Raw genomic sequence first — 15,339 nt, forward strand, 5'->3', positions numbered from 1 at the left:
CAGTATTTTTTAAATATAGATTTTTTCAACTAAATGGGCACAAATTTCATAAAAACTTTATTTATATTTGCCAAAGAATTTACATTTTAAAATGATACATTTTACCTTATTTTGCTGAACAAAATTAAAAATAAATACAAAACTCAGTGATTGTTATATTTAGTAATAGTAAAAATAACTATCAATGATAAATTAATACATATATACTCCAATTGTTTTGATTTTAGAAAAGTTTGTGAGAATACAATGGCAAAAACAAAACTTTATAAAAATACAACTTTTTAAATAAAAGGTAAACGTAATACTTTGTCCTGTCGCAGTGTAATGTGCAGAGACAACTAAGTCATATGTAGGTTGTCTCCCCCATTTCACAACATCATTATTAAATGAAATGAATGGATTCTTTGCGCAATCATTTAATGGTCTAAAATAAAACAAACATACAAACAACACCAAAACATTAAAGTCATTTTATGGATAAGAAGAGAGATTGTTTAGCAGAGATGGGCCACTTCTGTTTAAATGAACGGGAGAAATTTAAACGCTCAGCGAAAAAGCTCAAGCGACCAATGGATGTAGAAAGGAAATCTTACGTTACAGGTAAACGAGCCAATCAGCTTTTAGATACAGACGTCGCCTGTCAATCGACTCGCTAACGCGCATGCGTATTAGCTATACAAGCTGGGAAAATTGCGTATTTGAGCATAAAATTATTTTTTTTCATTTTAGGAGCCAGTGTTGGGTAAGTTACTGTAAAAAAGTAATTAATTACTAACTACTATTTACATCTTCTACATTGTAATTAGATTACTGTACTAATTACTCAGTCTGAAAAGTAATTGCATTACTTATTACTAATTACTTTCTAAAACCCTTATCAACCTCAACCAGATGAAAAATACAAGGATAGGCATGAAACTGTTCTTTTAATTCTTTCAGATAAATCATATAAAATCAAATAAATTATTCATGAACTTGCCAAATAATTTAAGGGGGCAGCATTAACATTAGACGGTAAATTACGATTTTAAATTCACTGTTGATTTATATAGAATTGTTATAGTCTATACAGTATATTTGTTTTTTTTTTGCTCCCCTTTTCTCCCCAATGTGGAGTGCCCATTTCCCAATGCACTCTAAGTCCTCGTGGTGGCGTAGTGACTCGCCTCAATCTGGGTGGCAGAGGATGAATCTCAGTTGCCTCGGCTTCTGAGACAGCCAATCTGCGCATCTTATCACGTGGCTTGTTGAGCGCATTACCGTGGAAACATATTGCTGGTGGAGGCTTCACACTATTTTCCGTGGCATCCACACACAACTCACCACCTGCCCCACCGAGAGAGAACCACATTATAGCGACCAAGAGGAGGTTATCCCATGTGACTCTAACCTCCCTAGCAACCAGGCCAATTTGGTTGCTTAGGAGACCTGGCTGGAGTCACTCAACACACCCTGGATTCGAACTCGCGACCCCAGGTGTGGTAGTCTGCATCTTTACTTGCTGTGCTAACCAGGCCCAGACTATACAGTAGGCTATTTAATGCAATTACATCAGAAGTAACTGTAATTAAATTACTGAAAAAGTAAGAGTAATCCCTTACTTTACTCTTTTTTTATGAAAAAGTAATTCAATTACAGTAATTAATTACCTAGTAATGCATTACACCCAACACTGAAAGGAGCTGCACTGGCATGACTGGAAAAAGCCTCCTGAGAGCGTTCCAAAAATGGCCTACAGTGGACTGACTTGCTAGAAAGACTTTGATTAGATCAAGTATACTGTACAATAGAACCTTGAAGTAACAATTGCAAGTTGTTAGGAGTTATGAGTTTTCTTGTTGGCAAAGTTAAATCGTTAAATACATGTTTGAAGTCAATCATAAAAATAGCATTTTTTTTTCTTCTTAAAATAATAATTTGAAACAAAATAATTTATTCAAATTAAAGTTGTCACTATTCTTGCTTTTATATTTGTAAAGCACTGTGATTAGACTCAACTGTTTTTTTGTATTTTTTTTTATTATGCAATATAAAAATAACAACAATGAGGGTTACATTACATTATGACAAAGCTTGTTATACTAGCATATATGCATTACACCATACATGCAATAGAATTGTTAGAATTCCTTAAAGAATTTAAATATATATCAATATCTTTCTTGAAAATAAATAAAGAGTTTTCTTTGAAAATGTACACTTATGAAGGTAATATTTGGCAAGAAAAAGTAATAAATTAATTATAAAATTAAAATGAGAAGGGTCTAAATTCAGAGATTCACCTATACAAAAGTTTGAAGATAAATAAAAATACTTTATAACAAAATTTGAGAAGTCTACCCAAAATACTTTGTAGTAAGTACACTCCCAAAACAAATGAATAATTGTTTCTTCAAACGGATGACAGAAGGAGCACATTGGGGACATACTATTATTGAATTTAGCAAGATTATAATTTACTGGGTAGCAAGTAGCTATGTATCATTTTAATAGAGACTTCAACAACTTTATTTGATAACAAAAATGTTGTCGTAGGAGCCAGAAATCTTCCCATTCTATATCATTAAACTTATTATTCCAAAAGCTTACACAAGCAGGTAAATCTGACACCTGTTAAGAGTTAAACGATTTATTTTATTTTTTTGGACTCAACTGTGGTAGCCTAACATTTGCTGATCTTGACAAGGTTATTAGTTTAGACTGCAAGAAGCACGCACGTGTTGTCAGAAGCGGAAGTAGTGAGATGTTCGCTTCGTTGCTAGGTAACCATAAACAGTCCAGTCGAAGAACGTAACCGTCACCCAGCTACCCAGTTAAACATACGGACATTAAAACATGTCGTCACTATATTTAATTTAAATATGAAGAGCATTTTATACTGTTAGGCTTGTAAACACATTTTGTAAGTATATTCTTGATATTGCTGCCTATTACAGGACATTCATTCCGCCGTTTAGTTCGTTACTTTTAAAAGTAATACCAACAAAAAGTGTTGGGCTATTAAAGTGAAATAAACAATTTAACGGTTTACTAATATATTTTGAAGATATAAAGAACATACTTTTGGTCAATATTGCTGTAATTTGACACAAGTTTTAAAGGCAAAATTGCACGAGACTTCCTGCACGTTGCATAGCAACACTACAATCATTTTGTTGTGTGGTTTCATTGTGGCCGTTCACTGCGACTCTGCCACTAATATTCTGTGTTTCATCAAATTTACTTTCCAGCTGGGAAACTTGAGCAACTGGGAGTCACGCAAAACGGGAGGAAAGTTACTGTAAGTCATGCACTCTTTACAAAAAGGGATTCCAAGGAGCCAGGGCGGCCCAGAGGAAGATAATGGCAAACAGAAGTTGTTTGAGACGGCTACACCTTTACCCGTGTCTACCAATTTACTTGGTTCTCTGACACCTGTTGATGTGGACAAACTGAGGAGCAGACTTATCTCAGCAGTACCCAGTCGACCACAGCCAAACCCGGATGCTTTGGTGTTCCCTCACAGAACCAAAGCTCAGGATAGAAAACGGACTGCACAGAGATCAGCACAAGTTGAGATGTTGGTAAGGGGAATGCCATCAGATGAGGACTCTGTGTGTGTATATATTTGGCTAAATTCTCATTCACTCATTCATTTTTCTAGTTGACACAAATATTTAAAAAGAACTGCTTGTACAACGCTAAGCATAACAATGAATATCATTCCTGTAAAAGTTTTGACTACCTGATCTGTGTTTTTTTACTGTAGCCAATTCTGAAGAGACACAGTGGAAACACAAAACCAGAAAACACCTGGTTCAACTTGAGCCCTAAGATGCCTTTTCCCTCTGATGAGACCAAGTCAAAGAGACGACCCTCCCCAATACACCTGCCCAGAATTCCTGAGCATGTCAAAGACAGACAGGTCTGACCACTCTCATCACAAACACCTTGTGTGTTTACATTTCTGTATGATGAGGTTGAAAAAAGTAATAGTGAGGGGAGGTTTGCTTTATACGTTTATTAAAGGTGATATTAGCTGTGATATTAGATATTAAAGGTGTGATGTTAGCCTTTCTGGAACTTTTGCTAGGCTCAGCCTGGAATAAGGAATAAGGAATGCCCCTTCTTTTCAAAACCCCGCCCTTCTTTTAGAGACCGTTGTAATCAGAGATGGAGCCAGAGAGTAGCAGTGTGTCATTTCAGATTTTTAAAAGCGAAAAATATCGTTTTTGCACAACAGAGTAACAAATTCAAATTTTTTATGAAACTGAATATTGCTTTTGACTTGAATGATCCGCTTGAACTTTCACACTTGCAGCTTCCTTTCAGTAAACGGGCTGCCCTGTAAACATGCTAAATGATTGACAGACAGAAAGCGCCTTAAAGTCTTCAGATTGGCTAAACAAAGAATCTGAAAAATGTCTGGAATTTTGCAATGCAGTTTTCCAGTGATGGAAAAATCATGGAAAATTAAAAAAATGCCTAAATGTCCTGGAAAGTAATTAAAAGCGTGCAGCACATACAGACTATATATAGTTATGTATAGTTATTTGAATAAAATCACAGCTTTTTGGGGTTTAATAATCACACTGGGCCATGTAGCATACTGCTTATCCGGAGGCAGGGACGGATTACCGACCCTAGACTACAAGGTGGCCCTTGAATGCCCGGGGGTACCCTGGGCTTTAAGGGTGCGTGATCTAGTTTGGTGAAAACCCTTTTGGGCATGCATGAACAACGAACCCAACAACGTGTGGGTGGAGGGGGGCCCTTGGAGATAATTGGCCCCAGGGCCTTTGCAAGTCATAATCCGTCCCTGTGCGGAGGTGAGAAACTTCTGTCAAAAACACAGAAACAATAAATAAAAGCTTGATTTAAATGGACACGTGAAATGGGGAAAAATATCTTGTTTAATGCTATTATATAATAATAATATTTTTGTAATAATAATTTAATTGTGCTATAAGGATTTTGTAGAAATGCACTTCATTTGATTGAAATGCAATGTAATGTTGAATATTTTAATTAATTAAAATAATTATATTTTCATTTGATTCAAGTTTTAACAAATTCATTTGATTAGACACTATTTTGATGATGAAATGTAATTAAAGTGTCGAATACTGTATATTGAAAAAACTATTTTGAAGACTTTTGTGTTTTTGCTTAAATATTACAACCATGTGGCACATAATTTTTTGTTTGCTATTTACCTAGACAAGTGCTATTACGGAGACAGGTGTGATATTTCTGGACACCTACGTATTTCTGTGATATCTGTCTGACGACTGTAGGCAGTCTCAATTTATTGTAAAGGATATTTGATATGTTTTATATGATCATTTCAGGTGCAGTTGACTCAGGGCACATTCAGTGTCCCTTCCCCTACTAAAAAACCAAAGAGCTCATCCAAAAGTAGCTCCATTACTGTATCGCCTCTGAGCCACATCCCTTCACCACCACTGGCTGGTACGCTGCGGTTCAACTCTACAGAGGAAGTCATCCATGCCAAAATTCGTTCCCCACTTGACATCATCCAGACCATCCAGAATAACCCTCACTTGGGCTTTCTCTACATGACATCGGCAGCATCTAAATCATCAAACAAATATGATACATACAACCTTAAGTAAGACATATGGTGTTTGCATAATCCATTTACACAGTTGGTTAAAATGGACCTTTATTAAACAGTTAACCCTTGCATGATATGCCAGTGTGATGTTATTGTGTTTAGTTGTTTATCCAACAGCCCTTACAGAAATATGATGATATTGGAAATTTAGTTCGGAGGATAGACTTCACTAAAGCTATAGAGATTTATGAGGGTTTACATATAGGTGTTTGAAACCAAAACCACTGCTAGAGAAAACACACATTTGTGTAATTGGACATTTGACTCCCTTGTGACAACTTCCGTGTGTGACAACTAGCCCTGATCTCCCCTATAGAGTTTTTCTTTTTTGAACAATAGTAAAGCACTAGTCTGGATAACTATGAGGGAGTCCAACAATGGCCAAGTAAGACACATGATAGTGTCACAATTTGACAGACACTCTATGCGCAGTATGCTTCAGATACAGTATCACAAATATCACTTGACACACAACAGAGTGTACCAGTGCTGTTAATCTTTATTCTGTATTCATTATACCGCAGGCTTCATCAGACACAGTAGCATCGACAAATAAATAAACCATTATCAGTGTTGGATTAAACGTTTGTCTCTAAATACTCCTATTTTTATTTCAACAGAATCGTAACATTTGACAATATCAACAAGTCAGACTACTATACAATCAGCACTCATGCAGTGATGCACTACTTTGGGGCTGAAGTGGAATGTTTGCCCTTAGAGCGCTGGGAGCAAGAGTACCAATATCACCAGCAGCTCTTGCGCATTCCTGTGTTTGCCCTCTTCCGCAAGTGGAAGGCTTTCCGTGTGTGGCGGGCCAATGTGCGCTTCACAAAGATCAGTAAATGCAGTCGCTCCCTGCAAGAGCAGCTCTTCATTCTCAATGAGGTTTGCCAAAGTTTATAGTTAATTTATGAATTTTATAGGTATGGAATATGGCTTTACCAGTGGATATTTCTTGTAAATTACAAATGTTTTATATGAAACAGCAATGCAGTATATTCGCTAAAAAAAGCAACAACATTGTTGTGAAATGTATAATGTCTGTATTTCAGTCTCTGCGACCAGCGCTGATTGACATCAGGGAGATGTGTTACCGTATCAGTGACATGCCTCTGTGTCGACTGGAGAAGGACCATACATATTCACTGAAGGAGTTTCAGAGTGCACAATACAAACAACTGGAGGAGGTCAGAGAGAGAGAGAGAGAGAGATGTGTTTCTGTGTGCACACATGTGCTTGTGTGCTTCTGTTGTTTGTATCTGTGATTGGTTATGTGGGTCTCTGTGATCTAGGTGTCTTCTCGTCTTGATAAGTTCAGGGTGCTGGTAATGGAAGTGGCTAGAAGTGCCTGCCGAAATGCTTTGAAAGAGTCTGGACACACACCTGACTATGGAGATTTGGAGACTGGTGATAATACATATATGCAGATATTAATATTAATGTGTATGCAATAGCAGGTAGACGATGCGTGTGTTATATGATTGTGTGTTTGCTTTTTTTCTTTCATGCATGTGTCAGATGGTAATGAAGAGTTACCATCACCTGGATTTGGACTATTCCTTGAGGATGCACCTGAGAAGATGTCTTACACTCAGCAAGCCCAAAAGAGATACCAATGCAAACGGCTTACTTGGTAAGTAAAATCCAATTTGACAATGAAAAGGCTTGTCAACATTTTTTATTGTCTATGTTGTCGATAACGTCGACTAATCATTTCAGTATTTTAAAAAGTGGTGTGGACAAAATTGGTGATAGCAAGAAGTGGTGGGGAAATCATGTCCCACCCATCCCCACCATAAATGACAGCTCAGGGAACAGCTCATAGTTACCACATGTATCAAGCTTCAAAACAAATGTCCTCTATAAAACCACTTTAAAACTAGTCCATACAACTTGTGCGCTAGTGGCGCTGGACCTTTTAGAGCTTGGACAATGTAAACTATCGTACTGAATGGAAAAGAGCAACATCATTTTTCAAAGATTCTCCTATTGTGTTTCATGGGGGGGAAAAGCATATGAGTTTGAAAACAACATGAGGGTGAGTAAATAATGACACAATTTCTATATTTTGGTGAACTATTTCTTTAATTGAGGTTAAGCACTTTTCTTTGTCTCCATAGTTTCATCAGACTAGCTGATTACCTGATTGTGAACACCATGCACGCTCTCGTTTTCAACTCGGTTGGTAAGCTACTGAGTGTGTTTCAGGAGCATATTACACACACACCTTCACACGCCCTCATTCAGAGCTGGGCAGGAAGCGAGTCCAGCCACAATCCTGACATAAAGGTTAGAATGTTTGTGTGTTTGTTGCAGTCTGTATCTTTGTGTGCATGTCTATGTGTGTGTGCAAAGTTGTTAGTTTGGAATTGAGTGCAGTGTATGTGTGTTACAGGTTTCTACAGAGCAGAATTTGGATTCTCTTCACCAGCCAATGTTCATATCTGAGTTGATCCTGGACACACACTCCTTATCATATCAGCCCTCTATTGATGACTTTCTGGTTTGTGTTTCTGTGTGTTTGTGGATGCAAGCATTTATGCCAATCACTTGTTATCAGCACATCATAAAATCAAAGAGTTACAAAGCTGTCCACATTAAGTTTCCCATGGTCATGAAAACGTGGAAATATCAGGGGAGTTTTTTAGCACTGGAGAAGTCATGCAAATGTATAAAATCTTAAAAGTCATTGAAAAAGTCAGGACAATTTCTGTTCTAAATATACCTTTTTCTATTTGTGCTGTCCTCTAAAATATTACATTGTACAAACTAAAACTTTCACACAAGCCATAGTGATGTTCAAGTTGTGAGTGAATTACTCTATTTGGTTGTCTCTTGTCAATTAATTTTACTAATCGGTCTGAATGGTTCATCATAAAATCAACCTGAATCAAACAGATTTTTTATAATCTCATCCACATAGCACAAACAACTTGAAAGGTTAGGGAAAAGTTATGGAGATTCATTGGTCAAAAAAGTGTGGGAATCCTGCCAGTATGTGCGTGTGTGTGTGTGTGTGTGTGTACCCGGTCCTGCTCGACCCACTCTGAGCAGGATTCGAACCGCGTCTCTGGCATGGGAGGAGACTAAATTCGACAGCGTCGGTTGCTAATGCACCTCTTGTGGCCAGGGGAGTGAGGTTTACACATACTGCAATGTTATCGCGTACAATCTGGCTCCAGTTACACTCAGCCCCTTAAACCTCACTCTCATCCGGGTCATGGCACCACTGTAACGGTTATGCACGACCTGCTCCGAGCAGGACTCGAACCACCATCTTCGGCATGGAAGGCAGGCGCGCTAATGAGGATGCTAAACGCTACAGCCTCTAGCATCAGTCGCTAGTGCTCCCCTTGAGGCCAGGGGAGTGAGGTTTACACATACTGCAATGTTATCGCATACAATCTGGCTCCAGTTACACTCAGCCCCCTAAACCTCACTCTCATCCGGGTCATGGCACCACAGTAACCGGTCATACTCGACCCGCTCCGAGCGGAACTCAAACAGGCGTCTTTGCATGGAAGGCAGGTGCGCTAATGAGGATGCTAATGGCTACATCCTCTAGCATCAGTTGCTAGTGCTTCACTTGAGGCCAGGGGAGTGAGGTTTACACACACTGCACAGCTATCACATACTAGCTGGCTCCAGTTACACTCAGTCCCCTAAACCTCACTCTCATCCGGGTCATGGCACCACTGTAACCGGTCATGCTCGACCCGCTCCGAGCAGAACTCAAACCAGCGTCTTTGCATGGAAGGCAGGTGCGCTAATGAGGATGCTAAATGCTACATCCTCTAGCGTCAGTTGCTAGTGCTCCTCTTGAGGCCAGGGGAGAGAGGTTTACACACACTGCACAGCTATCACATACCAGCTGGCTCCCATTACATGTGCACACGGCAAATGTTTGTGAATAGTGTGTATCTCACATCTCTGTATGTTTTTGTGTGTACAGGAGTGTGTAGCAGAGATTACCAGGCGGTTTCAGGAGACAGTATTGTCTCTGGATACTCTGGTGCAAGACTCCTACTTTGATGCTTTTACTGAACCTATTATAAACAAAAAGGTCAAACAAGACATTTACTGCGCCAGCATACACACTCCTTCATAATGTGGCTTTGGTTGAGGTGAAAGACATTGACTGATGTTTGTGTATGCCTATGTGTGTGTGGTGTTTCAGGTAGAGGAGAAGACATTTGAGAATGGCCCAAGTCTTGAGGAAATTCTGGAGGAGGACAATGATCTGCAGGACATCAGCCTCAATATTAATGTTAGTGTTCTAATACACAAATTTAAAGGTGCACTCTGTAATTATTTCCTCATTAAAAAGTTAAACCCCTAATCATGTACTCTCAAAGATGAAGACTCCAGTTATATCAGTAACCTAAAAAAAGTTGTATTCTTCACAGGGCATGGCTGCCATTTTGAGATCACATGACCAGCCAACTACTAATTTTCCCTCTGTAACTACTATTGGACAGAGAAATTTCATCATGGTAGACTGTGAATAGCACATTTTTACAATGACATCATTATTGAAATCTATTGTTCTTTGTGTGATGCTGCATTCACTGTACGAGGTGTCAGATTAAGTCCAAGATATCAGCCAGTACAACAAACAAAGTCACTGTACGCAGAAATGAGGACCCAAGTACAGGAATATAACAACGAGCAGTTAGGGAAGCACATGGTGGACAAAAAACACAGAACATAACCAAAACAGACAAACATAGAATACTCCAGCAGGATCATGACAAAAATAGTACAATTTCATCCATGATATAAAGTGTTAAATAACAGGGTGGTAACTGAGATTAAGCGAGTAGTATTCGGCTGGTCATGTGATCTTAACATGGCAGCCCCCATGAGGGGACCCTCTCCATGTAGAATAAAACAGCTTTCATAAGGTTATGATATGAATTTAGATTTCATCTAATGTTTCAAAAATTACAATTCATGTCTTTAGGACTAACTCTAAAAAAACTGAGTGCACCTCTAACCTAAGTTCAGTTCATTTGGTTTCCCACAGCTGGTGGTAGATTGTGAAAATGTTTTCCACCCTCTTTCAGCAATCTATCCAGATAGCGTTCAATGCTGCCAATGTGTATGCAGATACATTTAAGCCGTTCAGACTGTTTTACCAAGAAAATGAATCCCTTGACCTGGAGGCCCTCAAAGAGCAGGACCATGGTACGTTATATCATTATAATCATTAACATTATCAATATCTTGATCGTTGCACACCTCTTATGTTGTTTGTGTATATGTGTATGATGCAGAGGTTGGGTTTTTTGAGGACAGTCTGGAAAAATATCATCGGGAGCATGAAGAGGCTTTAGCCATCAAACAGAAAAGACCTCTGGGAATTCTGCTAGTGGACACAACACAACTGAAGCACAAACTTGTACCGTCTCCACTGCGTTGCCTAGAGGTTACAAACTTACAGAAACACACACAAATACAATTGAGTGTTCCTGTTATATTTGCTTCCCCACTGTCCCTGTTTAAAACACTTGTATTGCTGCGGTACCTAGCTTTTGGATGCTGGTGCCCAGCTGGTGTCCCCACCAAGTTTCTTCACAAGGTTAACCAGCAAGACTTGGTACTGTACTCTCCAGCAAAAATGCTGGTCAACCTGCTTGTTCTCGCTGGTGAAGCTGGTTGATCAGCATGTTGTTCCAGCATAGACCTGCCTGGAGCAGCATTGACATTTAATGCTAGCCTGAGCTGGTCTTTTCACTCTAGAAGCCTAATATGAGGCACACACACAAGCACACATTCTATAGCAATTTTCCCTAGATGAATGCAACAGATACATAAACCTACTAATTTTGATCCTCTCCTCCAGGCTATTAATGACATCCTACCGCAGCTGGCGAAGAGAAAGATGGATCACATAATTGCTGAACTTCAGGATGCCCAGTTCAAACTGGACTTTGTTCCCACGGTAACCAACGAATACGTCAACTCCCTCAACTTCCTGGAAGAGATTCAGAAGAGGGTAAGAATCAGAAAGAGAACCATGACCCTTAAATATGTTTTGTGCTAAAGACCCCATGAGACCACTTGACAAGCTCAGTTTTATTTCCTGTGTTGATACATTACCTATTGAAGGACTCATCTCCTATATGAAACAGCCTTTAGTTACATCACAGGCATGAACCATGATTTGCCATTTGCTAGTGGTTGTGGTATTAGGGAGAGGGATGCTCTCATCTTTTCATTTGTATAAACTTTCTGTCTCTATCAGATTGAGGTGCTGGAAGAAGAGACTGAGACTATCTGTCAGATGTACAAGTTGATCGAGTGTTACTCACTTCCCACCCCTCCTGAAGATCTTGCCGTGTATGCCACATTGCTGCCGTGTGTAACTGGCATAAGGCACACCATAGACAAAGCGTTGGGAGAGCGGGAATCTAATGTGGACAAATTTTGTCAACACCTCCAGCAAGACATTAACCAACTAAACAACAAAGTGCAGGAAGTGAAAGATCAAGCAGAGGTGAAAGAGAGGCGAGAGAACTAAATGAGTATCATCTCAATATATCATCACAGTCCGATAACAAAAATACACGTATCTCCACTTTAGGCAATTTTGACTTTTTATCATAGACGGAATGCGTCGAATGACTTGAAAACCCTAACTCTTCCTACTGATTGACTTGTGCATTGAAATGACCCATGAAAAGATGTTTAATCAGGCGATCTGTTTAACAAGAACCTCCATTGACCTTGAGAGGTGTCCATCAAAACCACGTATGTCTGCTCTTATGTTTTGAAGAGCGTCAACTAATTTACCTCAGCTGTCCGGCCGAATTGTAGTGAAGAAACTGCCTACAGTTTCGTGCTGGCTATGTGATTTCCCTGATAACCAAAGCCATTCATGCATGCACAATGTCAGGTGGTTTAGAAAGTAGACTTTACCAGACGTATACAGTTGCCAGATTTCCATCTTCGTGAAAATGCAAGTGAAAGCTAATTCTGACAGCCAATCTATGTTGGTCTCGAAACCAAACTGCCCACTCAACAATCGGACTAGAACCCTAATTATAAAGTGATTTCAATCTAAATTAGTAAGTGAAAGCTCAGATTATATCCAAAAAACAAAAATTATCTTGCAATCGATAACCTACCAACTGAGTTCTGGGAAAATGAACAGTTAGATTTGAGTCTGTAACTGAACATGTGCCATTGGAACCCATGATAAGAAAACCGTGTATGTCCACATTTGCTAACAAAAATCCATTCATTAAGTATATGCTGTTTTCGATTCATTTTGTAAAATTGTTTATGAGAAAAATAGTTTTTCCATGCTCTTGAAAAATGTATTTTATGGAGATATGTGCTTTTCATCAGACAGTGATGATATATGCTGTATGTATTGTGCCATTATATTGGCACTTGTGTCTTTGTTGTTTGTAGATCAAATAGTTATTTATTGATTTTGTCTCTCCAGAACCATCAGCTCCTTGACATAGATGCAGATCGCTCTAACATCCGCGTGCTGCTAGGAGATATTCAGATTTCGGTGGATGAGCTGCAGGCTCAAGCCTTCCAATTTAAAACTAACCAAAAGAATTTTAAGGTCAGTGTTCCTTTCTGTCCGCTAGAGGGCACAGCTTCTGTGTTCATTCTCTGTTAAACAGATAGTTCACCCAAAAATGAAAATTCTCTCATCATTTACTCACCATGCCTTCTGCCTTGCAAGATGTGTATGACTTTCTTTCTTCTGCAGAACACAAATGAAGATTTTATAAGAATATCTCAGCTCTGTTGGTCCATAAAATGCAAGTGAATGGTGACCATTTCTTTTAATCTCCAAACATCACATAAAGCCATCATAAAACTAATCCATATGACTCCAGTGGTTAAATCCAAATCTTCTGAATCGATATGATTGGTAGGGTGAGAAACAGATCAATATTTATTTTCTTCTTTTTTTTTTAACTTTAAACCTCCACGTTTGACCAGCCCATGTAGGTGGCGATATGTACAAAAATGATATCGACAAAAAACTAGAGAAGAAGAATATGGAAGTGAAAGTGGAGATTTATATCTATATATACATATACATACACACTATCGTTCATAAGTTTGGGGTCACTTCCCTGAAATGTTTCTCATGATCTTAAAAACCTTTTGATCTGAAGGCATATGCTTAAATGTTTGAAATTAGATTTGTAGACAAAAATATATTTGTTAAGTGAACTGCAGCCAGCTGCCTGTTGCTCGTGATCGTGCGCACACACTCCATAGGGACACTAACTGACTGAAAATGGTTCACCAACATCATGCTGACAGATGAGGCAGCATAATTAAAATTATACAGTTATGATTGTTTCATTAGAAACTTTGAGACTGTATATTATATTTGACTCTCCAGTGCTGGAACAGGGCTAAAATAAAGTGTGGATGTAGGTCTGACTATGTGAGACTGTAGCAAGTAATCTTTGAAGTAATCACTTTTCTTTGCATGATACCTTGACTGCATTTATATGATAGCTCATGTCGGTGTTAGCTCGCTAGCTAGCTTTATCAATAGCTGTTTATAAAATGAATTTGGTGGATGATGACAGTAGCTGTTTATAAAATAGACAGTACATTATAAATATGTTGACACAATTCAGTATTGATGTGATTCCATCACAACTGTCATTTTGATATATCGATGCACTATTGTTTTATAATAATAGATTGTAAGTATTCTCTGTATATCCAAGTTACGTTTCACTAATGAATGGAGCTTTTTGCATTATCTTGAACATTGTCTAGCCTTCATTTCATGTGTTATTGTAGTTTACCTTGCTGAATAATTACAGATTAACATTAACCTGACTTTTAGTATAAAGAGAAGATCATTGAAATTATTATCCCTAAATACCCTGCTGATGTTCTCTCTAGTTTTCACATGACCACGATCATGTTTCTGCATAACCAGACGAGATTCAGTAGATAAATGTTTTAGTTTTTTCGGCTTATTCTGAGTTTGTGTCGGAGTCGGTGTTGTGCTGGGAACCGGACGTTTGCTGAATTTCATCTCTAAGATAGCGTTACCTAGTGTTGCAGTTTGTTGTCACTGTTGAATAGCGGAAGAGACGCTACTGTCTGAGGCAAGTCTCTCGGAAGCGCATAAACATCACATCCTTTGGATTTCCCCGGCAAAACCGACCCGCTCCCTTCGCATGACAATCAGTCTACAGGCTTCATTAGGCAACCTAGGAAGTCTGGGAAGAGCTAATTTTTTATGTTGCATTACAAGACGTTCACACGTTGGCAAAAAAGGCAAATATTACATGAAGAATGTTACATATTGCACCTTTAATTACAAAACTAAAATTTAATTAAAAAAAAAAAAGTTTTTGAAATGGTTGACTTGGACCGAATAATTAAGAAAAGCAGCCACTAAGTGCCCAGCATAGATGAGAACTCTTTTAATACTGTTTTAAAAGCATCCCAATGTGATACATTTCTGCAAAGACATCTCAGACTTAAATATTTATCTGTTTCTCACCTGCATCTGTCATATTGCTTTAAAAGACATGGATTTAACGACTGGAGTTTTATGGACTACTTTTTTGTCTTTTATAACTTTTTTCAAGATTTTTCAAGATTCAAAGTACTGGCCATCATTCACTTGCATTGTATGGACCTACAGAGCTTAATTTGTGTTCTGCAGAAGAAAGTAAGTCATATACATCTGGGATGGCGTGAGGGTGAGTAAA

At 38.4% G+C, this 15,339-nt stretch overlaps 1 protein-coding gene across 1 annotated transcript in view; it reads left to right on the plus strand.

Moving 5' to 3' along the window:
• The first annotated feature begins 3,287 nt into the window (after window positions 1-3,287).
• dnah6 (dynein, axonemal, heavy chain 6) overlaps window positions 3,288-15,339 on the plus strand; it is an 85,277-nt gene continuing 73,225 nt past the window's right edge. Inside the window, 16 exon segments of the mRNA XM_052137461.1 lie at window positions 3,288-3,563; window positions 3,749-3,904; window positions 5,331-5,611; window positions 6,238-6,505; window positions 6,673-6,807; window positions 6,913-7,027; window positions 7,139-7,253; window positions 7,741-7,909; window positions 8,016-8,123; window positions 9,573-9,683; window positions 9,798-9,887; window positions 10,687-10,807; window positions 10,897-11,048; window positions 11,466-11,618; window positions 11,868-12,119; window positions 13,074-13,202. Coding sequence (XP_051993421.1) covers window positions 3,288-3,563; window positions 3,749-3,904; window positions 5,331-5,611; window positions 6,238-6,505; window positions 6,673-6,807; window positions 6,913-7,027; window positions 7,139-7,253; window positions 7,741-7,909; window positions 8,016-8,123; window positions 9,573-9,683; window positions 9,798-9,887; window positions 10,687-10,807; window positions 10,897-11,048; window positions 11,466-11,618; window positions 11,868-12,119; window positions 13,074-13,202 — 2,631 coding nt within the window.

This window comes from Xyrauchen texanus, chromosome 11, assembly GCF_025860055.1.
Source record: "Xyrauchen texanus isolate HMW12.3.18 chromosome 11, RBS_HiC_50CHRs, whole genome shotgun sequence".
In the NCBI taxonomy this organism is placed as follows: Eukaryota; Metazoa; Chordata; class Actinopteri; order Cypriniformes; family Catostomidae; genus Xyrauchen; species Xyrauchen texanus.